Source organism: Oncorhynchus gorbuscha, linkage group LG01, assembly GCF_021184085.1.
Source record: "Oncorhynchus gorbuscha isolate QuinsamMale2020 ecotype Even-year linkage group LG01, OgorEven_v1.0, whole genome shotgun sequence".
NCBI lineage: Eukaryota > Metazoa > Chordata > Actinopteri > Salmoniformes > Salmonidae > Oncorhynchus > Oncorhynchus gorbuscha.
This window is the reverse complement of record NC_060173.1, coordinates 54428543-54455826: the sequence shown is the minus strand read 5'-3', so window position 1 is coordinate 54455826 and position 27284 is coordinate 54428543. Positions and strand designations below refer to the sequence as shown.

Sequence of the window (27284 nt, the reverse complement as noted above, 5' to 3'; positions counted from 1 at the left end):
AATGTTACATTTGTTTGTAAAATAGCCTTAACTTTAGGTTTTAAGATGTATTAACCTTTTTATGTCAGATAAAAAAGGAATTGACATCTTGGGTAAGCATGAACTTTATTAGGCTACAGATGAAATAAGTTATGATGAACTTCACAGGGTGGTGAAAGTCCACAGTGATGAGGTTGATGCTCCTTCCAATAAATATGGAGGGTCATATTCTGGTGACATGATGATCGATGCTTGGCTATATAAAAAAGAATCTTGCACATTTATAATCTCGCACATAATAATCTCATAATGTAATAGGCTATACCATGCACTGTGTCTGCAAACTGTTGGCTAGAGCGCACGCGCCAATACCAGAGTGGGCACATTCGCTATACTCGTGCAACTTTTTTGGTGACAGAAAAAATCAGTAGGCCTAGAGTTGAACATATGCAACTGCCTATTCAGATAAGATGCAATTTTGGACCATAAATTTATTCATAATATTTTGTTTTTCTCATTATTATTATTGTATATCATTGCTATTAATATAATCCTATTTATTAATCAAAACCAGTTTTTTATATGCAAAACCTGTTTTGTTTAATTCTGTTTAGACATTTTCATTGGCTAAATTAAATTCGATCTGTCTTTTTAATTGTGTGCTACATATGTAGTTTAAGATTGCTAGGTCTGTTCTAAAATAAATAACGTTAGCCTATTTCTGCCATTTGTTGGGTAGGGTAGGCACCATCCTTTGTTGGTAATTGCTACAATATTGCCTGTTCAACACTTTTGTGAAGGTTTTATACCAGTTTGCAATTGTTTTATTTCTGTCACACCCTGATCTGTTTCACCTGTCTTGTGCTTGTCTCCACCCTCCTCCAGGTGTCGCCCATTTTCTACATTATCCCCTGTACATTTATACCTGTGTTTTTTTTGGTTTGTCTGTTGCCAGTTTGTCTGTTGCCAGTTTGTCTTGTCAAGCCAGTCCCCGGTTTACCATACTCCTGTTGGCTTTAGTCCCTGATTTCTAGGTCTTCTGGTTTTGACCATTCTGACTGGCTTGAGCCTGCCTGCCGTTCTGTACTTTACGGACTCTGCCCTGGATTACCGACCTCTGCCTGCCCTTGACCTGTCGTTTTCCCGCCCCCTGTTTTGTAAATAAACTTCTGTGAGTCGACCTGTCTGCATCTGAGTCTTATCCTAAGTTCTGATCATTTTGGTCTTTGGCCAAATTAAATTCCAACTGTAACGCTGTGTTTGCCACAACATATTAGCCTGCACATGTATTCTCTATAAGCAATACTTTTGATATGAACCTAATCAAGTTCAGAAACTTTTTGTGAAGGTTTGGTGTGAATGTGGCTATTAAGCTTTAGCTACTGCAATCCTATGATAGGAAGGCAGTGCTCACTGATGCTCCAACTGACTCCTACAGTTGAACTTAGTGTTAATAGCATTTCAAGCCTAGCAGAGTTACTCCTATAATCTAACAATATATTGCTTATATTTATACACTATATTGTGATTGAAAATGTATGAATTAACCTCCTGTAAGTCTATGGGCCTGGGTTCGGATGAATAAACACGTTGTGGGTGGGTCAAGGCTTGGCCCTTCATGGTCAATCAGAACAGGCCTATGTTTTATGGACATAATCAGAACCAGGTTACAGATCAGATCGCATTCACACATCTCCAGAAGTTGAATTACATGAGCGAACATGGATGTTGTAACCATAAAACCAGGGAGGTGAATCATTCTAATAAGATTGCTTGTTTTTTGTTACATTTTATTACAAACCATATATAATTTTTGGGAAAACTGCAATAACAAATACATGTAAAATGTAATGATATCATAAAACCACCAGGATAAGAAAGACAGGCATTGCTGTTGAACCAGCCTTCCTTATAGGAGGCCTCAGGGAGGGCATGGGTTTTGAACATATGAAGCACAAAACAAGCAACTGTTACAGATACATTCTAAATGAGGATCACCGGTATTCAAAAAGGTTCCAATCTCTCATCTCATGATGCGTGGACACGTAGCCCACATCATAGATTTTTTAATATATATATTTTTTACGCATCTTCAAAACGGGATCTGCGTGGCTAAAATAATGTGGGCCTGCCTACAATGCATAAATAAAAAAGGGAATATCAGCTCACTGTTTTACTCCACTCTAACTTTATATTTTAATAATGTTTTGGGGATTAATATGTACTTCCAAGCGGTCTCACGAGCCAAACCCTTTATCGACAGTCTTGACTAATTGCACTGGGCAGGACAAAACAACCTTTACCTAGAGGAAGGGAGACTATCCTTGGTTTTTAACCAAATAAAATTAAATGGGGGAAAAACATTAGTTTTTTACGTTTCTAAATTCAAAGTATACAGGCACCAAAAGCACATTCGGCTCCTGTTGTTCCATGCGCATATGGACAGTGTGCGTCAAGGCTGGATAGTCTGCGTTTCCGCTGTCAAAATTCATGCCCTAACCAACTGCGTTACCGCTAAAACCTGCTTTTGGTTAGTCTTAAATATCGCTATAAACGCTGCCTGAAATCAACACTTTGGATCGTGTTTTTAAAGACACATCTCAAATATTTCCACCCCTCCCATCTGGACGCAAGTGAGCTGATTGCCTATAAAACAGCAAATTACCTAACCTGGCGTTTGGCCTGGAAAATGCCATTGCGCCAGTTTTTACATGATGAAATTTCAATCTAACATGGGTTTGACACTAGCGCCGCATTAACTAACGCCAGCCGAAAATAGAGCCCTAAATCTGTACAGCAGATGCAGTAGCCATCTGGCATAAACAATTGCATGTCGGTGTTGTAGCATGCCACCGGCATATCACTATCGCAATCTCTCTGCGGACAGGCCTAAGCATCTCTTCCTTTATATAGGCAATATACACTGCTCAAAAAATAAAGGAGACACTAACATAACACATCCTAGGTCTGAATGAATGAAATATTCTTATTAAATATATTGTTCTTTACATAGTTGAATGTGCTGACAAAATCACACAAAAATGATCAATGGAAATCAAGTTTATCAACCCATGGAGGTCTGGATTTGGAGTCACACTCAAAACTAAAGTGGTAAACCAAACTACAGGCTGATCCAACTTTGATGTAATGTCCTTAAAACAAGCTAAAAATGTCTCAGTAGTGTGTGTGTGTGTGTGTGTGTGTGTGTGTGTGTGTGTGTGTGTGTGTGTGTGTGTGTGTGTGTGTGTGTGTGTGTGTGTGTGTGTGTGTGTGTGTGTGTGTGTGTGTGTGTGTGTGTGTGTGTGTGTGTGTGTGTGTGTGTGGCCTCCACGTGCCTGTATGACCTCCCTACAACACCTGGTCATGCTCCTGATGAGTTATTTATCCTATGAAACAGCGGGCCCAGGTGTTTCCCATGTAGCTGACGATACTCCCAAATCCACCCACCAGCATCCTAATAAGGAAACAAGAACAAAGAGAGAATATGGCAGACAGAGTGGGAGGGTCGTCACACGCATTTAGCCAATATCCCTCCTTTAATGAGGTGCTGGCTGCTCCAAATTTCTGAAATATCTTTAAATGTCCAGTAAATTAACATCTTCCCGGGCATGTTGTCTGCCAAATTTTGCTTAAAGGAAACCCTGAGGCCTCCGGAGTGGTGCATGGTCTAAGGCACTGCAACGCAGTGTTGCAGCATTACTACAGCCTGGGGTTCAATCCCAGGCTGTGTCACAACCCAGTCGTGAATCCCATGGGGGGTGCACAATTGGCCCAGCATCGCCCGGGTTAGGGGAGAATTTGGCCGGGGTGGCTTTACTTGGCTCATCGCACTCTAGTGACCCCTTGTGGGGGGCCAGGCGCCTCTATGCTGACTTCGGTAGTCAGTTGAACAGTGTTTCCTAAGTGAGTGTTAAGAAGCGTAGCTTGGCGGTCATGTTTTGGAGGACGCATGATTCGACCTTCACCTCTCCTGAGCCCGTTGGGGAGTTGCAGCGATGAGACAAGATCGCGTTTGGATATCATGAAATTGTTTTTTTGCAGCTAGCAACAGGAACGAGATCGGAGATCTGCATGGAGGAATGGACCAAAATACCAGCAACAGTGTGTGAAAACATTGTTAAGACTTACAGAAAACGTTTTCACCTCTGTCATTGCCAACAAAGGGTATTGTTATGCTGGTGAATGAGGACCCAAAAGCGATTTAACAGAAACAGAGTCTTTATACCAGTCTTAAACAAAAACGATAATCCTGGATATTATCTGAGGTAAATACAAAACAGGAAAACTGAAATCCTCTCGTCAGTAGAGAGGAACGACTGGAGACGCGACCACAGACTGCAGGTCGCTTCGGGAAGGCACAGGCCGTAGCTGACATAGACACCTGCTCACACGCAGCATCTGAAGAAGGCAAAAACACGACAGGGCGGAACAAGGACACAGAACAGCAAACATCAAACAAGGATCCGACAAGGACAGAAGCGGAAAACAGAGGGAGAAATAGGGACTCTAATCAGAGGGCAAAATAGGGGACAGGTGTGAAAGAGTAAATGAGGTAGTTAGGAGAATGAGGAACAGCTGGGAGCAGGAACGGAACGATAGAGAGAGAGAGCGAGAGAGGGAGAGAGGGAGGGGGAGAGAGAGGGATAGAAAGAGGGAAAGAACCTAATAAGACCAGCAGAGGGAAACGAATAGAAGGGAAGCACAGGGACAAGACATGATAATCAATGACAAAACATGACAGGTATATAACAAAGTATTGAGATAAACTTTTGTTATTGACCAAATACTTATTTTCCACCATAATTTGCAAATCAATTCATTAAAAATCCTACAATGTGATTTTCTGGATTTTTTTTCTCATTTTGTCTGTCATAGTTGAAGTATACCTATGATGAAAATGACAGGCCTCTCTCATCTTTTTAAGTGGGAGAACTTACACAATTGGTGGCTGACTAAATACTTTTTTGCCCCACTGTAAAATGGATGAGAGCTTCCTACTGCCTGAGCTATGTTGTACATTGAGAAGAGCATGAGGCCTAGGATCGAGCCTTGGGGTATAATAACCTGCTTGTTACTAATGCTTATGAGTTAGCTTACTTGTACACTTTAAAATGATATTAAATAGTGTTGACTATTTCAAGTTAAGTGTTTAAACTTGTTTTAATTGTTAACTTAACTATTATTTAAGATGAACCAGTGTCGATGTTGATTAATAGCAGATCATAGTCCTGCAATAAAGAAGGGAATCTCTCTAATTTGTCTGTTTCCTTGTTGTATTCTCAAATTAACATTACTTTTTGTTCAGTCATAAGCTCTCCAATAAGCTCTCCAAAGGTCTACAGCAGTGGTTCCCAACTCCAGTATGATGGCATTAGCCTTATGGGCATTTGAAATGCAGCCCTTGACATTGTGTACCTTTTATTTTATTTCACCTTTATTTAACCAGGTAGGCTAGTTGAGAACAAGTTCTCATTTGCAACTGCGACCTGGCCAAGATAAAGCAAAGCAGTGTGACACAGACAGCAACACAGAGTTACACATGGAGTAAACAATAAACAAGCCAATAACATAATAAACAAATCAATGACACAGTAGAAAAGAAAGTCTATATACAGTGTGTGCAAAAGGCATGAGGAGGTAGGCAATAATAAATAGGCCATAGGAGCAAATAGTTACAATTTAGCAGATTAACACTGGAGTGATAAATGAGAAGATGATGATGTGCAAGTAGAGATACTGGTGTGCAAAAGAGCAGAAAAGTAAATAAAATAAAAACAGTATGGGGATGAAGTAGATAGATTGGGTGGGCTATTTACAGATGGACTGTGTACAGCTGCAGCAATCGGTTAGCTGCTCAGATAGTTAATGTTTAAAGTTGGTGAGGAAAATAAAAGTCTCCAACTTCAGCGATTTTTGCAATTCGTTCCAGTCACTGGCAGCAGAGAACTGGAAGGAAAGGCGGCCAAATTAGGTGTTGGCTTTGGGGATGATCAGTGAGATATAACTGCTGGAACGTGTGCTAAGGGTGGGTGTTGTTATCGTGACCAGTGAACTGAGATAAGGCAGAGCTTTACCTAGCATAGACTTATAGATGACCTGGAGCCAGTGGGTCTGGCGACAAATATGTAGCGAGGGCCAGCCGACTAGAGCATACAGGTTGGAGTGCTGGGTGGTATAAGGTGATTTGGTAACAAAACGGATGGCACTGTGATAGACTGCATCCAGTTTGCAAGCTATTTTGTAGATGACATCGCCGAAGTCGAGGATCGGTAGGTTAGTCAGTTTTACTAGGATAAGTTTGGCGGCGTGAGTGAAGGAGGCTTTGTTGCGAAATAGAAAAAACGATTCTAGATTTGATTTTTGATTGGAGATGTTTAATATGAGTCTGGAAAGAGAGTTTACAGTCTAGCCAGACACCTAGGTATTTATAGTTGTCCACATATTCTTGGTCGGAACCGTCCAGGATGGTGATGCTAGTCGGGCGGGCGGGTTCCCCTTGCTGTATAAGAGCAGTTGGAGACCATGGAAGGAGTGTTGTATGGTTATTGTAGCTCTTTTGGAGGTTAGTTATCACAGTGTCAAAGGAAGGGCCAGAAGTATACAGAATGGTGTTGTCTGCGTAGAGTTGGATCAGGGAATCGCCCGCAGCAAGAGCGACATCATTGTCGGCCCGAGAATTGAACCCTGAGGTACCCCCATAAAGAATGCCAGAGGTCCGGACAACATGCCCTCCGATTTGACACACTGAACTCTGTCTGCAAAGTAGTTGGTGAACCAGGCGAGGCAGTCATTAGAAAAACCAAGGCTATTGAGTCTGCCGATAAGAATACGGTGTTTGACAGAGTCGAAAGCCTTGGCCAGGTCGATGAAGACGGCTGCACAGTAATGTCTTTTATCGATGGAGGTTATGATGTCGTTTAGTACCTTGAGTGTGGCTGAGGTGCACCCGTGAATGGCTCGGAAGCCAGATTGCACAGCGGAGAAGGTACGGTGGGATTCAAAATGGTCTGTGATCTGTTTATTAACTTGGCTTTCGAAGAGTTTAGATAGGCAGGGCAGGATGGATATAGGTCTGTAACAGTTTGGGTCTAGGGTGTCACCTCATTTGAAGAGGGGGATGACCGGGGCAGCTTTCCCATCTTTAGGGATCTCGGACAATACGAAAGAGAGGTTGAACAGGCTGGTAATAGGGGTTGCAACAATGGCGGTGGATAGTTTTAGAAAGAGAGGGTCCAGATTGTCTAGCCCAGCTGATTGGTACGGGTCCAGGTTTTGCAGCTCTTTCAGAACATCTGCTGTCTGGATTTGGGTGAAGGAGAAGCTGGGGAGGCTTGGGCGAGTAGCTGCGGGGGGGGCTAATCATTATTCTGGATTTTGTACATATATCGTGCTGACCTTAAATTAATAAAGCAAACCAACCCTTGAAATCTAGGTGGTGAAATGTGTGGAAGCAGGAGGTGGGATCCAAGTTCAATGCCAGATCATTTCACCTATGCAACAATAGCCTATTATTTAAGTAGATTATGTTTAAAATATCATAAACTATCAAGGCTCAGGAGAAGACCCAGATGCATACAGTTTATTACAGAAACAGGGGGGCAGGCAAAGGACAGGTGAAGGGCAGGCAGAGGTCAGTAGTCCAGAGAAACAAATTATGATGGGTTATTATATGAATATATGATAACCACTGGATTATTGTGGGACAATAATGTCTCCAGGGTATATGGATGTGATATTGTACTATTTGCGTCTTCCTTTTCATGGTCATGGCTAGAAGGGATCCAGCTTTTGTAAAAGTAACGTGATATTTGACATTTCGTAGAAGATTAGGACTATTTATGCAGCTGGTTAGGAAAATTAGGTTATGGTTAGGAAAGGGGTTAGGGTTAGCTAAAATCAAAAATTAAAAACTTGACAAAAGCTGTATCCTTTTAGCCTAGATTACATGGTTGCATTCAAAACAAGGTCATTTTTTATTGATCTGTTGTCAGTGTCAGTAGAGTAGGCCTTTGTGCTTGTGTAACAGTATAACTTTAGACCATGCCCTCACCCATACCCAGGCACGAACCAGGCACCCTCTGCACACATCAACAACAGTCACCCACGAAGCATCATTACCCATCGCTCCACGAAAGCCGCAGCTCTTGCAGAGCAAGGGGAACCACTACTTCAAGGTCTCAGAGCAAGTGACGTCACTGATTGAAACGCTATTTAGCGTGCACCACCGCTGACTAGCTAGCCGTTTCACATCCGTTACACTTGCCTGTTTTCCATGTTATTTTGGAATTAATACGTATCACATATCAGTTTGCAAACAATGTAATAAAAAATATATATAATTGAGTTAATAAAGCTGTGTACAATCATGGTCTCCTTTTTGTTTTCTTGAGTAAGGCAGCTCCAAAATCCAGGTGTTTCAGCCAAGCTCTGTGCTTTCTGAGGTGGTGGGGCAAGCCAGCAGAAAATACGGAGCATTGGGCCGTGATTGGCTCAGTGATCTGTCACTCATGGGGACACTACGTCACCACCAAGTCTATGGATAAAGCTAGAAATTCGAACATTTGTTGCATATATTTTATATAATTATAAATATGACATCAACATTTTGAAAATCTGATTCCCCCAGCTGATCATTGTCTGCAACCATCTCTGATAGTGAAGCAATGAAACAGGCAGGGAGAGTGAGCTTGACTGTGGTGGTCAGTCAACCTTCTGGCCCATATTCCTGTGACACAAAAGCATGTTGAAGTGGCAAAGTCAATATCCACATTTATAAACACAGAGTAGCTACAGTTATTGTCATTTGTGGGCCTAAACATTATTTTGAGTTAATTCTATGAGGAGGAGGGTGTTCAATTTTTTTTTACAGTACAAGGGGAGAGTCAAGTGAAAATATTTTTAACAGTGCATTTTTATCTGTCCCTAATGCAACACTTTTTGTTATCATCGATATCACGCTGAAATCAATAGAACAGGAGGCAAACTTTTGGGGTGTAAGCACTTTTTTAGCAAACACTTTTCAAAGGGCACATGGAAACTTGAATAACCTATACATGATTGGTTAGATGAGCACTTGTAGAAGGCTTATACCTATATTTTGGAATGGCGGATATTGATTTCGGGAGGCTGCCATCATGGAAGACGGAATAAACTTTTTCTGTTAACTTCAGCGAACCATGACTTGCCATAGGGTATCAACAGTGACAAAGGTTGGCTGCTATTTAAAGGTGCTACACCTAGAATTTCTCCAAATTTCTACGCTTTGTGGAAGCTAGGTGAATTGCAACAGCACTAGGCACATTCAAAACAAATCCTCCCCCGCATCACATTTTCCCTTAACAAGGCTGAGAGTCGCGCTTGAGACTTTTAATATTGATCTTTTGTTAATGAAAATATACTCCACAGCGATTTAGATGGTACAATGACTAGCAACCTGGAAATTACAGAGTGATTTCTACATTGGTGACTCGACCCGATTTCCACTAGATAACACGGTCACAAAGTCAAAACAGCTTTCCCATTTTGACAACAAATGCAGCTCTGATGGGAGAAATCAATAGGCGAATATCACAGCCAATCACAACATTTGTGGGTAATATTATGGACATTTTCTGAAATTACAATGCAGAAAAATAAATAATCCTGTGTAGCACCTTTAAGTGATAGTTTGACTGTAAAATCAGTCTATTGGTGTGTGGGCTGCAACCTTTATAGACACCATACCGAATTATCTTTGCCATTTGAGAGATACAAGTATAGCTAAATCCTGCGAACCCCAACACCTATAACAAAATCAACATCACAAAACCAAAGCTAATGATCTGTTTTAAGCTATTTATGTTGTGTCATCGTGTTGATTATTGCTTTCATACCAACATCACCAATCTGAGGCCAATGGATGTGTAATTTCCCCCCAATTCGATTTGGTCAAACGTCAGGTTGTGTAATGTAGTAGGCCTAATACTGTCCATATCAAGAAAAAGCTCCCCCATAGTGACTGTGCAACAGCCCATTCCATCGAATTCCCTACTATGTTCGTTTTTGTATTTGTACAGATTCCCAAATGAATGTCACAACTAATGTTACTATTGGGGTACATTTACACTCTTTTTCAACTAATCATCTTATCACGACGAACGGGTCCTCACATTTCGACGAACTCCCTCTGCGGTGGACTTGTCTACGAGAGTGCGTGTGCGGCTTTGGGAATCGTATTTGCTTTTTTTTCAAAGATGTGTCACTCCAGTCAGCCTCCTCACATTGACCAGAAGGCGACCACGAGGTTAGAAGAGATGATCGAAGAGGAGGATATTTTCCCTGAACAACAAAAGCCAAATTAGTATTTTATATAGGAACTACATAGAGTTTTGTGGAAAAGGCGTCCGGGAAAGTACGGAAGCGAGCTGTCAAAAATGACAACGGAAAACCAGCTGGACGAGTTCATGCACCTCGCGCTAAGAAAACGGCTATCCTACAGGTAAATGGATATCGATAATAACAATTTAAATAGACTACTACCGTTAGCCGTGTCTTTCAGTCAACTTTGGATGAGAGTGCTGTCCTAGGCTATTGCTTTTCCTCGGAGTCAGACTGCCGGAATCATGAATTCAAGTCTGAATTAATTACCATACAGTGGGAAATACTGTATTTAGCCATGTGAATGTTATATCCTGTATAACTATTAAATACGTTTTGAATGAGATTATAGACTAGTTTTATAGACTAGTTTTAGGCTAGGCTACAATATAACAATGCTTGTTGATAATTCCATGAACCATGCTTGTCAATAATGGCTGCTCCTTTGTCCAACCAACATGACCCATAAACAGATGTAGCCCAACTTGGGTAGCTAGTAGACCAGTTGATTATAACAAAATGATTTTTTAAAAATGTTCATCTATGTCAAATACATTTTTTTGAGGACAAAGCATGAAAGATTCATGGTCCTTCACTCTATCCAATTCACTTCCTGAAGAGGAGGGGTTATGAATATTTTCAGTTTCTATTCATTTTTCTCAACAGCTGGATTTTGCACTGACTAAGGCTAAATGTAATTAGAGAGAGAGAGAGAGTTCTGGTATCATCATCACTTTGATCATCCCAAAAACAGACACAAAGCGACCCGTATCATCTCCCCAGTGATATCCTGTTCTTGTTCACACATTAACCCAATTAGGAGGCATCTGTCTGTTTTTTTTCTTCAAAGCTGTCATCTGAGATACAAGCCTATATCCATCATATCCCACTTAGACAACAATACCCTTTGAAAGACCTACACAGGGCTCATTAAAAGATCCTAATGATATTAAAGCCCAATGCCCCTTTTAATAGGACTGTGACTCATATACTTGTTTTTTTGTGTGTGTTTCCAACAGTGTCTTGTGTCTTTTGAAAAAGAGTGACTGCATTTTCAGTGCTGCTGTGGCTTCTTAAATCTGATTATCAGACCTTAAAAGACGTGTGTGTGTGTGTGTGTCATTTCAAGCGCTCTGCGCTGCATTCATGATGCCATCTGTGTGCAACTTCCTGTGTTGGTGGGCTTGTGTGTTTGTGGAAGCAGGATGTCTGGCATACATGGTTCCGATCACACCTAAGCCCTATACTACGAATCAGGTTTGAGGTAACTTTGGTTATTCCGAGTTCAACTCTGGGGCAGGCTAACTCCATTTATTTTGAATTAAGTGTCTGAGCCGCGAGTTGAGGACCGAAATCAAATTCCCTCCGTCTCGCAAAGATTGCGTCATCATCCACTTAATTTGAGTAAGATGACTGATAAACATTTGATTCATCAAATATTGTTTTTGTGTGTAAAAAATATTGTAATGTTAAAATACCTACCACATTGAACATTTAGAAATGACAGAATGCATTTGAAACTTCACGCACAGTAAAACTTTTTTATGACAATACAATTATTTTATCGATACTATTTAACACCATAGCTTGCTGAATTTTAAGAATCCTTTTCTTTCAATTTGATTTTGGCACAAATGAAAATGTGGCACTGACTCGCCCATTGACGGCCGTTTCAGCATTGTCTCGATGAAGAGTTCAAACTAGCCACGTGCATCATGCACAAGCAGTTACAAGCCTGCTAGAGTCAGCGGCAGGCTGACAAGCAATATCCACCGTTGTAATATGGATAAAGCCTGAGCTGGCTAGCTTTAGAAAACCCTGAGCAGATCTTGCTTGCTTCATAGTATACCAATCTGGTGCCAACTACACATGATACTACGTGGGTTGAATGGTCTGTGGTCATGCATTTTAAAAATGTAAATTATAGATCGGCTAACTGGCCAGAAACAGGTTTCCATTTTACATGACCGCTGAAATGCAGCTCAAATGGGATGTTTATGAAAGACATGAACCTGCGTGTTGAGAAGTGTATGGGGAGGCTCAGGTTGTCATGCCAGATCTCTGAGAGGCTCTCTCACTCTGTGTGAGTGAGCGAACAGTGACCAGGAGAGAACCGGGTTCACAGATATCTGTCTCCCGAGGACCCTTCAAATGTAATCTCGTTATCTGAGGATCTAACTGAGTGTCAGGGTTATTTCATTGGTAAGAAACCTGATGTCAACCTGATGTTTGCCCCGAGAAGCACCTGATGAACCTATAACAAATAATGAAACGTTGTTTTGCTCCTGTGCCTTCAAGGCATTTGAAATGACACACAATTCATTTGAGAGTCATTTCAGGTCGTTTGGATAAAAGGTGGAATTATGTTGATCTACATGCATATCCCAAGAATTGTAATGTTACTAGTACACTGTGAGTCAGAAAACTTTCTGTAGACGCACACTAACCATATTAGGTATTCACTGTTCTTCTATGGAGGCCTATCACATATAGCTATTCAAAACTCAAAACACAGGCACACTGAGTACAGTTACATGCACACTATAATTCTATTATTTTGAATAGTCCTAATAAGATAATAGTTCGATTTGAAAGTTTGCATGCTTTGTAGGAAGAACGATTTCCCTAATAATCTTGTTTACACGGATACATCTGAAATCAGGCTACCTGATGGGGCAGAAAATCACCAATCAAAATTAAATTTCTACCACAGCAAGCGACCTTTATATTATTGGGAAGTTCAGACATATAAAGTTTGTACGTGAAAACTATTTCACTTCACTCCCGCAAAATAAGGAACCTTGTGCTGCTCCTGCTAGCAAATACACAGCTGTGACTCTGAATTAAGGGGTTTACATTAGAGGTCGACCGATTAATCGGAATGGATGATTAATTAGGGACGATTTTAAAGTTTTCATAACAATCGGAAATCTGTATTTTTGGGCGCCGATTTGCCGATTTTAAAAAATGTTCTATATATATTTTTTATACCTTTATTTAACTAGGCAAGTCAGTTACAAACACATTCTTATTTTGGCCTAGGAACGGTGGGTTAACTGCCTTGTTCAGGGGCAGAACGACAGATTTTCACCGTGTCAGCTCGGGGGATCCAATCTTGCAACCTTACAGTTAACGAGTCCAACGCAATAACGACCTGCCTCTCTCTCGTTACACTCCACAAGGAGACTGCCTGTTACACAAATGCAGTAAGCCAAGGTAAGTTGCTTGCTAGCATTAAACTTATCTTATAAAAAACAATCAATCATAATCACTAGTTAACTACACATGGTTGATGATATTACTAGATATTATCTAGCGCGTCCTGCGTTGCATATAATCTGACTGAGCATACAAGCATACAAGTATCTAAGTATCTGACTGAGCGGTGGTAGGCAGAAGCAGGCGCATAAAAATTCATTCAAACAGCACTTTCGTGTGTTTTGACAGTAGCTCTTCATTGTGCATCAAGCATTGCGCTGTTTATGACTTCAAGCTTGTCAATTCCCGAGATGAGGCTCGTGTAACCGAAGTGAAAGGCCTAGCTAGTTAGCGCGCGCTAATTGTCGTTGTGTTGCTGGTTCAAGCCCAGGGAGGAGCGAGGAGAGGGACGGAAGCTATACTGTTACACTGGCAATACTAAAGTGCCTATAAGAACATCCAATAGTCAAAGGTTAATGAAATACAAATGGTATAGAGGGAAATAGTCCTATAATTCCTATAATAACTACAACCTAAAACTTCTTATCTGGGAATATTGAAGACTCATGTTAAAAGGAACCACCAAATTGAACATGTTTCATTATTTACTTGAGTCTAAATTGATTTTATTGATGTATTATATTAGGTTAAAATAAGTGTTCATTCAGTATTGTTGTAATTGTCATTTTTACAAATACATTTATTTTAAATCGGCCGAGTAATCGGTATCGGCGGTTTGGGGGTCCTCCAATAATCGGTATCGGCGTTGAAAAATCATAATCGGTTGACCTCTAGTTTACATGTCCTAATGATTTGAAAAGACTTTGCATAAAACCAGTATCGGTGAGTGGGTAAAGTCACTGGTTAAGCCAAGTCATAAAAAAGCCATATTGCAACTTATGTGTTGTGATAATTGCTTTGTTTGCTCTATAACCTGTTAGTTCATATGCCATGTGAACGTGATATTTTTTTTAATGAACCTTTATTTAACTAGGCAAGACTAAATTCAACCACACCTTTGTTTCATCACAAAACTGGAGAGCAACCTCTTTATGGTGAAGTCTACAAAGCATATTGCATGTAACAAACAGTTAATGACCTACAGCATTTTTCGGACTACCAAACAACTATTGATTTAGTTACCACGGAGAGTTACTGCAAGTCGCAAAAAAAACAGGAGCTGCCTCCAATATTCCAGCACCATTTCAACTACAACAGTTCATGCCATCAAATCACCAATGCTTAGTCTAATACAGTGACAACTAAAAGATACCAAAAACAATTTAGTCCAATCAACGTAAGCTAAATAAGATGGGGCTGTCCACGGTTCTGATTTGTGTGTGTTTGCGCAAGTAGAAAAACATGTTGCCTCACCCTACTTGTAGAGAAACGCCAATGCCATTCTGACTCTGTCATACAGTACACGCTTTTATTTTGTTGTTGTACTAGGCTACCTGGCTAAAACGCTCGCTCGCTTGCCTAACTTCCTTTCATGGGCAACGTTAGCTAGTTAACATTAGCCTTCTACATCTGGCTACATATTGAACTTCTTCCTCTCAGTCCAGGAGCATAATGTATTTTATGGTTGGATCAGAATCGCCATTATAATCATTGGCCAGTACGGAGAATTAAGTAAAATCCCTATCTCCATCCATGGCTAATTTAGGAAAGGGACAATTTTTTGCTATCTAGCTAGCTAGGACAACAACAAAACAAGATGCAACAATTCAAGTTGTTTCTATCGATTAAGTATTTATCTGTGATAGGAGTGAAGCCAAATCCAAACTGGCTTCCGTTAACACCTTTTTTATGTTGGGTGTGTTGGGACCATTCACAGTTGAGCTCACTCAGTTTAGCTCAATGCCGATTGGCTATTCTTTTATACTTTTTTTTATCAAGGGAGGCCAAATGCTCGCTGGCTTCCCTTGCATTCAATGCAACGAGCGGTAACAATGTCATACTCTTTATGACAAGACCGCATCAGATAGATGGCCTGCACATACAGAGACAGAGGGGCGCTGATTCGCCTGCTCGGAGGCTACATTCAGCCTCTTGCGAACTGAAGGAAAATTACGAAAACACAGTGGAAAAATTGGGGGAAGCCTGGCTTCCCTTGGCATCCATGAATACACGCCACTGCAGAAAACCAGGTGTTGTAATGGTGTGTGTCTTTTGTAGCTCAGTTAGTAGAGCATGGCTCTTGTAACACTAAGGTAGTGGGTTTGATTCCTGGGAATACACCCATTTGTAAAATGTATGCGCACATGACTAAGTCGCTTTGGATAAAAGTGTCTGCTAAATGGCATGTATTTGTAAACTCAGCAAAAAAAGTAATGTCCCTTTTTCAGGACCCTGTCTTTCAAAGATAATTCGTAAAAATCCCAAAAACTTTACAGATCTTCCTTGTAAAGGGTTTAAACACTGTTTCCCATGCTTGTTCAATGAACCATAAACAATTAATGAACATGGACCAGTGGAACGGTCGTTAAGACACTAACAGCTTACAGACGGTAGGCAATTAAGATCACAGTTATGAAAACTTAAGACACTAAAGAGGTCTTTCTACTGACTCTGAAAAACACCAAAATAAAGATGCCCAGGGTCCCTGCTCACCTGCGTGAATGTGCCTTAGGCATGCTGCAAGGAGGTATGAGGACACCCGATGTAGCCATGGCAATAAATTTCAATGTCCGTACTGTGAGACACCTAAGACGGCGCTACAGGGAGACTGGACGGACAGCTGATCGTCCTCGCAGTGGCAGACCACGTGTAACAACACCTGCACAGGATCGGTACATCCGAACATCACACCTGCGGGACAGGTACAGGATGGCAACAACAACTGCCCAGGTTACAACAGGAATGCACAATCCCTCCATCAGTGCTCAGACTGTCCGCAATAGGCTGAGAGAGGCTGGACTGAGGGCTTGTAGGCCTGTTGTAAGGCAGGTCCTCACCAGACATCACCGGCAACAATGTCACCTATGGGCACAAACCCACCGTTGCTGTACCAGACAGGACTGGCAAAAAGTGCTCTTCACTGACGAGTCGCGGTTTTGTCTCACCAGGGGTGATGGTCAGATTCGCGTTTATCGTTGAAGGAATGAGCGTTACACCGAGGCCTGTACTCTGGAGCAGGATCGATTTGGAGGTGCAGCGGCCGTCATGGTCTGGGGCGGTGTGGCACAGCATTAATGGACTGATCTTGTTGTAATTTCAGGCAATCTCAATGCTGTGTGTTACGGGGAAGACATCCTCCTCCCTCATGTGGTACCCTTCCTGCAGGCTCATCCTGACATGACCCTCCAGCATGACAATGCCACCAGCCATACTGCTCGTTCTGTGCATGATTTCCTGCAAGACAGGAATGTCAGTGTTCTGCCATGGCCAGCGAAGAGCCTAGATCTTAATCCCATTGAGCACATCTGGGACCTGTTGGATGGGAGGGTGAGGGCTTGGGCCATTCCCCCTAGAAATGTCCGGGAACTTGCAGGTGCCTTGGTGGAAGAGTGGGATAGCATCTCACAGCAAGAACTGGGAAATCTGGTGCAGTCCATGAGGAGGAGATGCACTGCAGTACTTTACAGCTGGTGGCCACACCAGATTCTGACTGTTACTTTTGCCCCCCCCCCCCCTTGTTTCAGGGACACATTATTCCATTTATGTTAGTCACATGTCTGTGGAACTTGTTCAGTTTATGTCTGTTGTTGAATCTTGTTATGTTCATACAAATATTTACACATGTTAAGTTTGCTGAAAATAAGCGAGAGAGTTGACAGTGAGAGGACGTTTATTTTTTTGGTACTGTATATAAACTCAGCAGTCAAAAGTTTGGACTCACCTACTCATTCCAGTGTTTTTCTTCATTTTACCGTTTTCTACATTGTAGAATAATAGTGAAGACATCAACACTATGAAATAACATCAACACTATGAAATAACACACATGGAATCGTGGTAACCAAAAAAGTGTTAAACAAATCAAAATATATTTTATATTTGAGATTCTTCAAAGTTGCCTCCTTGATGACAGCTTTGCACACTCTTGGCATTCTTTCAACCAGCTTCATGAGGTAGTCACCTGGATTGCATTTCAATTGTGTCTTGTTAATTTAAAAGTTAATTGTGGAATTTATTTTCTTCTTAATGCGTTTGAGCCAATCAATTGTGTGACAAGGTAGGGGTGGGTGTACAGAAGATAGATGTATTTTGTAAAAGACCAAGTCCATATTATGATTAGAACAGCTCAAATAAGCAAAGAGGAACGACCGTCCATCATTACTTGAAGACATGAAGGTTAATCAATCCGGAAAATGTCAAGAACTTTAAAAGCTTCTTCAAGTGCAGTCGCAAAAACCATCAAGCGCTATGATGAAACTGGAGGAGGTGTGATGGTGTGGGGGTGCTTTGCTGATGACACTGTCTGTGATTTATTTAGAATTCAAGGCACACAGCATCCTGCAGTGATACACCATCCAATCGGGTTTGCTCTTAGTGGGACTATCATTTGTTTTTCAACAGGACAATGACCTAAAACACACATCCAGGCTTTGTAAGGGCTATTTGACAAAGGAGAGTGATGGAGTGCTACATCAGATAACCTGGCTTCCACAATCAAACGACCTCAACCCAATTGAAATGGTTGTGGATGAGTTGGGCTGCGGAGGGAAGGAAATGCAGCCAACTAGTGCTCAGCATACAGTGCCTTAAAACTGAAAACTGCTGTTCACAAATGCTCTCCATCTGAGCTCGAGCTGTTTTGCAAGGAGGAATGGGAAAACATTTCAGTCTCTCGATGTGCAAAACTGATAGAGACATACCCCAAGCGACTTACAGCTGTAATCGCAGCAAAAGGTGGCGCTACAAAGTATTAACTTAAGGGGGCTGAATAATTTTGCACGCCCAATTTTTCAGTTTTTGATTTGTTCAAAAAGTTTGAAATATACAATAAATGTCGTTCCACTTCATGATTGTGTCCCACTTGTTGTTGATTCTTCACAAAAAAATACAGTTTTATATCTTTATGTTTGAAGCCTGAAATGTGGCAAAAGGTCGCAAAGTTCAAGGGGGCCGAATACTTTCGCAAGGCACTGTATGTGGGAACTCCTTTAAGACTTTTCGAAAAGCATTCCTCATAAAGCTGGTTGAGAGAATTTCAAGAGTGTGCAAAGCTGTCATCAAGGCAAAGGGTGGCTACTTTGAAGAATATAAAATATATTTTGATTTGTTTAACACTTTTTTGGTTGCTTCATGATTCCATATGTGTTCTTTCATAGTTTTGATGTCTTCATTATTCTTCTACATTGTAGAAAATAGTAAAAATAAAGAAAAACCCTTGAATGATTAGGTGTGTCCAAACTTTTGACTGTGTAACGGGATTCGTCCTCCTCTGACGAGGAGTATGAGAGATCGGACCAATATGCAGCGTGGTACGTGTTCGTCATGTTTTAATGAACAAAATCACTGAACACGAAAATACAAAATATCAAATAGAAAGACCAAAACAAAAACCGAAAAAGTTCCGTGTGGAACACACAGACACAGAAAACAATCACCCACGAAACACTGGTGGGAAAAGGCTACCTAAGTATGATTCTCAATCAGAGACAACTAACGACACCTGCCTCTGATTGAGAACCATACCAGGCCAAACGCAAAATACAACATAGAAAAACAAACATAGACTGCCCACCCCAACTCACGCCCTGACCATACTAAAACAAAGACAAAACAAAGGAACTTAAGTCAGAACGTGACAGACTGGTGCTGTATATTAGGGCTAGGTGGTATACCATATTTGACTATATACCGGTATTGATGCTTTGACCGGTTTGGGTTTTTACTTTACATTTGATAAGTTTTTGAATGTTTTGGTTTGTTAAATGTGATATGAAGTGTGTGATGTCCATGAATATGTTGGCTACATGAAGAAACATTTAATGTAGCAAAGATTATAGGGTTCCCTAGCAAACACTGAACATCATCCTAGCCTTTTACAATAGCTCCTTCCTGTTTAAATTTTTTTTGTTATCATGGAAACAACATTTAACATTACATTTAAGTCATTTAGCAGACGCTCTTATCCAGAGCGACTTACAAATTGGTGCATTCACCTTAACAAAACAAACAACACTGTATTCAAAGTGCCCACGATTATATTCTAACTATAGAATTAGAATAAACATTATATTTCCATGATTCCAACAATTCACCCAAGTGTTTTAATCTAAATTGCAAGTCAAATCGCAGTTGCAAAATGTGGTTAAAAATAAGGCTTTTTTTTGCCCATATCATGCAGCTCTACATGGCAGGGTTGATTGATCTCAAATGAGTGCATAAATTGATGGAAATGCAGGAAATTATTTTAGGTTGAAGTTGAATTGAACAGTATAAAACAATCAGAATGGAGAAAGACCCATTGAAATCCCTTACAGTGGCAACACATCCATACTATGGTCACAAACTACTCATAAAGCAAATTTAGAATTTGTATTATTCAAATACATAAAATACCATCGTACCGTCAAACATTTGAAAAACACTGTGATAAGATATTTTGGCCATGTCGCTCAGGACTAATATATACAGTTTTATATATATTACAATTGGTGTATACTTACTTTGATTATGACCGTAGGCCAATTTAAGATAAGCAGAGTAAAGTGTTTACATGACTAATGTCATACTCAACTTACTGCCATGATCAGTTTAATATATAATTATTCATGTGCATGTAAACATACTCACTGACTGACAGAATGGAGAACGGCAGTACAGTGGTTGCTTGACTGAACACCAAGCCCCAAAAGTAATTCCTACTGCAGGCAGCTAGCTCAGTAACAACTTATCTGCATCCCAAATAGCACCCTATTCCCTATTGAGTGCACTACTTTGACCAGGGGCATCTTAATTGAATCAGGCAGCCCTGTTGCACGTCACCTGAGCAGTGGTTCGAGTGAATCAGTCAGAGGTGGTGTGTTCGTTTGTGGAGAGAGGGTGGGCACTGGGCAGGACACCTGGGCTGGCACATCAAACCATTGCCTTTAAATTACTTTAATTGATCAGAGGGACAGACAGAGAGTAGCCCGGTGTCCAGCAGAGATAATCCTCAAAGGGGGGGTTCTGATTTAGACATAAAAGGGAATGATGCATAAAAGGAAATGAGCTCATCCATGATGCTCCCTGGGTGGCAGATGCCATGCAGAGTTGTTGCATTCAAGTATCACATTTTGATTACTTACTTACCGTACGTAACCTGATAAATAACATGGTCATTACAATGACGTATTGGCTGTCGTGATTTTACCTGATGGTTGCATTGAGCTTAGATTAGCCTACCGTATATCATATTCTGGTAGATACTAGCTGACTAGCTGTGTCACTAAAATACCTGCGTTCAAATACATGCATATTTGAATTTTAAATACTTATTTTCTGTGTATGTGAGTTTTCAAATATTGTGTCAGAATCAACTTCTTCTATATGAAGTACTTGAAGGTATTTTCTAATAATTTATATAAATATTTAAAACGACTTGTTTCCAAATACATTTGAAGTACCCCTAGAATAGTGATGGGAAATTCGGCTCTTTTTAGTGACTCAGATCTTTTCAAGTCGTTCATGAATCATGATTCTCGAGTCAGTAAAAATAGTAATTAAAAAAGAACGAGTCGTTCACTAACTGCACATCACTACCCTAGAACCAAACAGACCTGGGATCGGTTTCCCAAAATCATTTTAAGACGAAGTACATCGTTATAACCTTCGTGGTTGCATCGTTAAATCTCCAAGCTGTTTCTCAAAACCATCGTTATTAACGTTCCACTTGAAAACGCTCGTAATCTAACGCATGCCTCAGCTGTGGTGTGCTTCGTTAGATACGTTTTTTTTGCCCTCCCACATCACTTTATAGACAGAAGATCTCCACTAAACATAGAGGCACAATGTATTGAAAATGTTGTTTATCCTCCCGCGAACTTTAGAACATGCATATATGCACATGTGGTTGAAGTGATGCATTGCAAAAGTCGCCTAGTAGCCTTGTGCAAATGGAGAATATATGATGACTAACCAGAACAAAAAAACAGGTAGCTAAATATAATGACAAGATGCAATCATTTGCTAGTAGTAAGAAGAGTGAACATCTATTTATTTTAATCTTTGCATTCTAAAATAATTAGAAATCTATTTCCGATCATTTATTTCATTTCCATGAACATTGCAGAATACATTCCTCAACTTTTCTGACTGACGGTTTCATTGTCGCGAAATAGCCTATAGGCCTACAAGTTAGGCTACCATTTGCCCCATCTCTCGATTAATTTGACCCTCTTCACGGTAGTAAACAAACAAACTGCCGGTATTTAAAGTATTTTTCCCTATGCCGAGTTCTGTTTTCTATTTTTTTCATTTTCCTGGTTTTGGATTTCTTTCAGTGTTTTGACTCTCAATATTACAATTATTCTTAGAGAAACAACAAAAATGCATGTTCTGAGTCCATGTCTATGCTTAAATCACATCAGCAGACCATTTGAGGTCTGGAAAAAATACTAACAAATGTAATTGCGCATCTAGCATGAGAGTAATGTGTCTGTCTGGCGATGTGTCCGTTCGGTCTACTGCTGCACCACATGTCATGGTAGAGTTTGTAAAACAATGGCCACCGAAAGAATCATGATATAGTTAGTTCAGGTAAGCCTACTTTGCAGTTAACATTCAATTGAGAACGTTTTTGGGGAAAGTCTTTCTGTTTACCCACACGACTGTTATCATTAGCATCGCTAACTGGCTACATATAAGGCGTGATAAACAGACAGACGGGGGGGGCAATATTCATGGAAAATGAATTGGCAGATATTGTGTTGCGTTTGGCTTTTTAAGCCAATAGTGGCTAACCATGGGTAGGATAATGTCAATGTGGCTTTGATTGAATAGTAGCCAGGAGTTTTTTGTTTATGACAGTTTGCGATGGAACAAATGAGAAAATGTACTTTCAGAATTGCTTGGCGAGCTAATCGTAGGTGGGCAACGAGCTAGTGGTAGCTCGCAATCTACCCCTACTCTATGTGATCCGATTCGAAGAGCATCTTAATGGTAGAATAGATGGTTCACCATTTTCATTGACGTTTGTAGGCTACATCTAGATACTGTAAATGTCACATTTCTCGAGCAGCATAGACAATATTTAATTTATAAGCGCAATACATATCATAACTATTGCACCTTTCTGGCCATGATGAGTTCGTATTCCCGAAGTAGCAATACAGCAAAATACCACGGACATCTAATTTAGTTGGACCTATTAGATAGATAGGCTATTGTAATTTCAAGTTTTTGCTCTATACATCTGAAAGGGAGCTCTGTTTTATAACATACAGTAGAATTCAACAGGTGAACAGACAGTTGATCTTTTACATTGAAGTATGTCGCTACCACTTTTTTAGAGTAGACAATGCTTCAGAATTTACGGACAGTGCAGCATATTTAGGTTTGGGAGAAAGTAACTGCAAAACATTATTGAATTCAAATAATCTGTTTACAGGTCCACAACAATTTGCAATTGTCTTTGTGTTTCAGAAACGGTCAGATACAGCAAATGTCACTGCAAAAAAAAAAAAAAAACATTCTGCTAACGCATCCAAAGACATTTGATCAAGTTCGCCTTTGATATGTCCTTTAGATATACAATCTTGGCCTAATTCCAATACTTCCAAAGTATACAGCAAATAAGGGTGTTATTGTCACCAGAAAAGGTGAATTATGGGTGTTAATCAAGCAGAGTTATAATGCTCCTTCACTTGCACACAGTTTTATGACGGGTTGGATTTATAACGGGAAACATGGTGAGTATGGCGTGTGCAGAGTTTATAAATCTCTATTTTTGTGTGTGCACTGTCTTTTATAAATCTCTATTTTTGTGTGTGCACTGTCTTTTCATAAATGGGGCACACAGATATTTAGTGTTCAATTTATCCAACGGTTATAAATGAGGCCCCTGGTCTCTAAAGAAATGGACAAAGTCTTTCAGTTACACTAGCTAACTAGCTGTGTCTCAAGTTTAGGACAAAGTCTTTAATTTTTCAACTGTCCTGAACTTGACTCAAGAACTTGACATTCCCTGCGTGTCCCGCAGGAGTCCTGTTCCCGTGTCAACCTCTAATGCACACTGCCTGCATGCTACAACCCACACACACACCGGTTGGTGGACACAGCTGTACCGCAGAACGTTCCATCTGCCCGTTCCTGTTTGGTACAGTGCTGAGTGAGGGAAGAGGGGGGCCTTTTTCTCTACTTCATTTGGGATAGCTGATGAAGTGTGCATATGTGGAGTGGTGGTTCTGCTTGCTTATGTGTGTGTGTTTTATGAAAATCTGTATCGGATTGAAAATGATGAAAATCGAAGCTGTGCTTGGTGTCTTTTGTATATTCTTCATGCCTGCACTGGAAACACATGGCACTTCATAACACACCAAGCCATAGACTAGTGTAGCTTCTCTAGTTTGCCAGAATATGTCCAATTCTTATTTTGTCATTTAAAGTGTTCACAGTGTACTTCCCCTTGTAGTTTTATTGTAACTGAGTACACCAGTTGCAATAGAACAGCATCGTTAACAGCATTCAGATGTGAACAGCATCTGACCAGCATTGTATAATACCGCTCCTTGTCAATTCCATGCAGTGTTGAGATGGTGTCCTACTCGTAATATCCGATTCTGTCTGTGTGTTTTGTTGTGTGATAACTAACTCTGCTCGGCCCCATGAGCTGACCTCTGTCAGTGATGTGTCATGACAGTCAGCCAGGCAGAGGAGGTTTGCTGGAAGGGTTCAAATTGATAAGTGACCTTAAATGTCAAACTATAAAAACAATCCCCACCCCGCCCACGCACAGAACGGGGGAAACCGCAACCCTGTTGGGTAAGACCTGTTTTTCTTTCGACTCCCTCATCATCAAAAGAAACCGTCATCAATGTGAGAACACACATCTATCCGCTGCCATGCAATACTGTGGTGTTCTCGATTGTGGGAGCCACGAGTATCGCTCTATCTCTATAGCCCCAGGGCTGGAGCGGGTAGGACTGAAATAGTGCTGCTGTTCTTGTGAAAATAGCAGACTGACTGCACAGGCTGGCAAAATGACCTGTCAGGCAACCACAGCAGCACATAGAGTACATGCCCATGTGATTGCTTGTTATGAACCCATGACTGCATGGCTAATGAGGGCCTGCTGTAACATGGCATGTTCATTAATTGCAGGTCCCTTGTAACAAGTGCACCCCATGACCAAAGCGAATAGCTATTAACCCAGTCACACATATACTATATATAGAAAACCACTGAGACTATACTATAGTATAACTTATCCTTTTTCTCTGCTTACTATATGACATGGTTTGACCATGTGATGTGAAATAAAGAGGCCTTTGGTCATGGTCACTAACAATCAATCCTTTCTCTTCCATTTTTAAGCTGTTTCTTGTTTAGTGATTGCAGTAAGTGGCACTGCAATCACTTTCACAAGACACTTGACCTGTTTTGTAATGATAGTACCGGTTTCCAGTTTCTTGACAAGTAGAAGATGATTAGTAATATTGTCCATAACAATGGGGAAGTTGAATCAGGATACGGAGAACAAATAAAAGGCTTTAAGGGTGGCTCGCTCTTGGTGACTTTGTGTAGTCTCTCGTAACAGACTGTGGACTCTTGAGTTGAGGTTTTTGTGCTCTGCGTCGAGAGACAAGGGACTGAAAGGATATAAACACAAATGAAGAAACATCAGTGCAAAAGGATCTTGCCTTGTCACAGGTAATGTGGGAGGCACCGACCTACTCTGATTAATTGCACAATTTATTTGACCAAACACACCAAAGTAAAATTGTACCCGTTGAATAATGGAATAATGTAGTTCTGTGCTGTACCCTATCGTTAGAACATTGGCTGCTGCCTTGTTGTTTTCTGTTGGCACTGGTGCAGCAGAGAAAGCATATGTCCTCTGTCTGCGTGGGCTCATGTGTGGGTGTTAGTAAAAAAAAAGAATCTAAAAAAAAAAGCAGATGATATGGATTTTTGTTGCCGGTAAAGTAAATCACTTCTCTACTGTATGGTTGCTCACTTATGGCCTTTGTTTTCCTGTATTACAAATGTATGTGTTTGTATGAGGTCCTATGCTAGTCATTTATCCTCTGAACATTTAATTTCTATGTCTGACTGGCTTTATCGCTTTTAGCTGTGTTGACGTGTCAATTCAGTCCTTAGTCGGCTTTCAAGTTTAAATATTGAGGCATGATGCGTGAGTAATTGTCATCGCACACTCAGCATCTTCCTCAATGATTGAATTACACTGTATCTTCACTAGATGGAGCCCAAACCACTCCAAATATGGTTTGCCCCAAATATCTGCTATCATCATCACCCACTTGTACATTTTTTGGCCTCTGCATCCCTCTGAACGTATGTTGTAACATGCATACAACCTCTTTACACATACCTCTGCATTCATTTTCACCTTGTGAAATACAGTAAGTTTAACAGTTTTTTGTTGTTGTATTATCTATTGATTAGGCTTGATATGAACTATAACCTGGGTCATGTTTATTAAGGCATTAAACGGAATAAAACAGAAATGAAACCTCCATACGTTTTCAATGAAATACGCTTTAGTTTTATTTTTCTGTTGCAAAATGTTTTTAAACATTTTGTTACGGTGTGCCCTAATGAAAACCAGCATGGCCTAAAAACTGACTAGACTGTACACCCATGCAAAGTGTTCTTCATTTCCCCATGGCTTATTTTTGGGTGTTTCACTTATCCAAATGAGGAGGGATGAGGGGATTACTGATTTTGGGAAATGTGTCCTTCTAAATGTAGATTTAATGATTTGTCCATGGGGGTGCTCATTTGTATAGACTGCATTTTGTACAGTAGGGGGATGTAGCTATTCCCAAAACTGGTGTCTGTTCCATTGTGATTTCCAACAGAAAATGCCATAGGCATGTTTGACTGCTGTTACTTAGTAGTAGGCCCATTTGTTATTGTTTCCTTGAGGTTTTGATATTTGACTTCTGGATAATAGGAACTTAGATAACACGTCACAGAGTACCAAATCAAAAGCATCTACCATGTTCTCTGCATTATGAAAACGCAATGCACAGAATGCGTAGATGATTTTGATTTGATACTCTGTGATGTGTTATCTAAGGTTACAGGTCACTGAGAGAGGACTGGCATCAATGATCTTGTATTTTCATAGAGCTTTAATAGCTAGGAGAAGGACTGAGTCCCTCCATAACCTGAGCAGTGCAAATCACCGGAAAGTGTTATCTAACAGATCCACTACTGTGGCGTGGTGTGCTCATGTAACATACATTTGAGTGAGCAGTGAGGTATAATTAGCAATACAACCGAGTTACAGTATACACACTAAGTTTGTTTTGATTAATTTGGACCTTTCCCGACGTCATTGATAAAAAATATATTGCCTCGGTTACCTCAGGTACAACCCAGGTGTGTCCGAAATGGCACCCTATTCTCTACATAAGGCTCTGGTCAAAGTAGTCCAATATGTAGGGAATCGGGTGCCATTTCAGACCCACAGTGTCGGGTTTAAAAAAAACATTTTTTCTACTGTGTCCTCCTGTGCCCCCGGAGCTCTGCAACTCTTATCTCCATTTGAAAACATCTGCTTGGGGCATCCCTCCAGTCTGGGCCTGTGTAACTGTCATGGCACAACCTATAATCCTTGATACGCAACACAA

General features: G+C 40.6%; 1 protein-coding gene across 2 annotated transcripts in view; it reads left to right on the top strand.

Annotated features, from left to right (window-relative positions):
• Nucleotides 1-10146: 10146 nt before the first annotated feature.
• dgkzb (diacylglycerol kinase, zeta b) overlaps nucleotides 10147-27284 on the top strand; it is a 102377-nt gene continuing 85239 nt past the window's right edge. Inside the window, exon 1 of one of the 2 annotated variants that reach the window (XM_046356653.1) lies at nucleotides 10147-10456. In XM_046356653.1, coding sequence (XP_046212609.1) covers nucleotides 10392-10456 — 65 coding nt within the window. In that variant the 5' untranslated portion in view covers nucleotides 10147-10391. Of the gene's footprint in view, nucleotides 10457-25167; nucleotides 25336-27284 lie in introns of those variants that run through there. The other variant, XM_046356664.1, reaches the window with a different exon arrangement.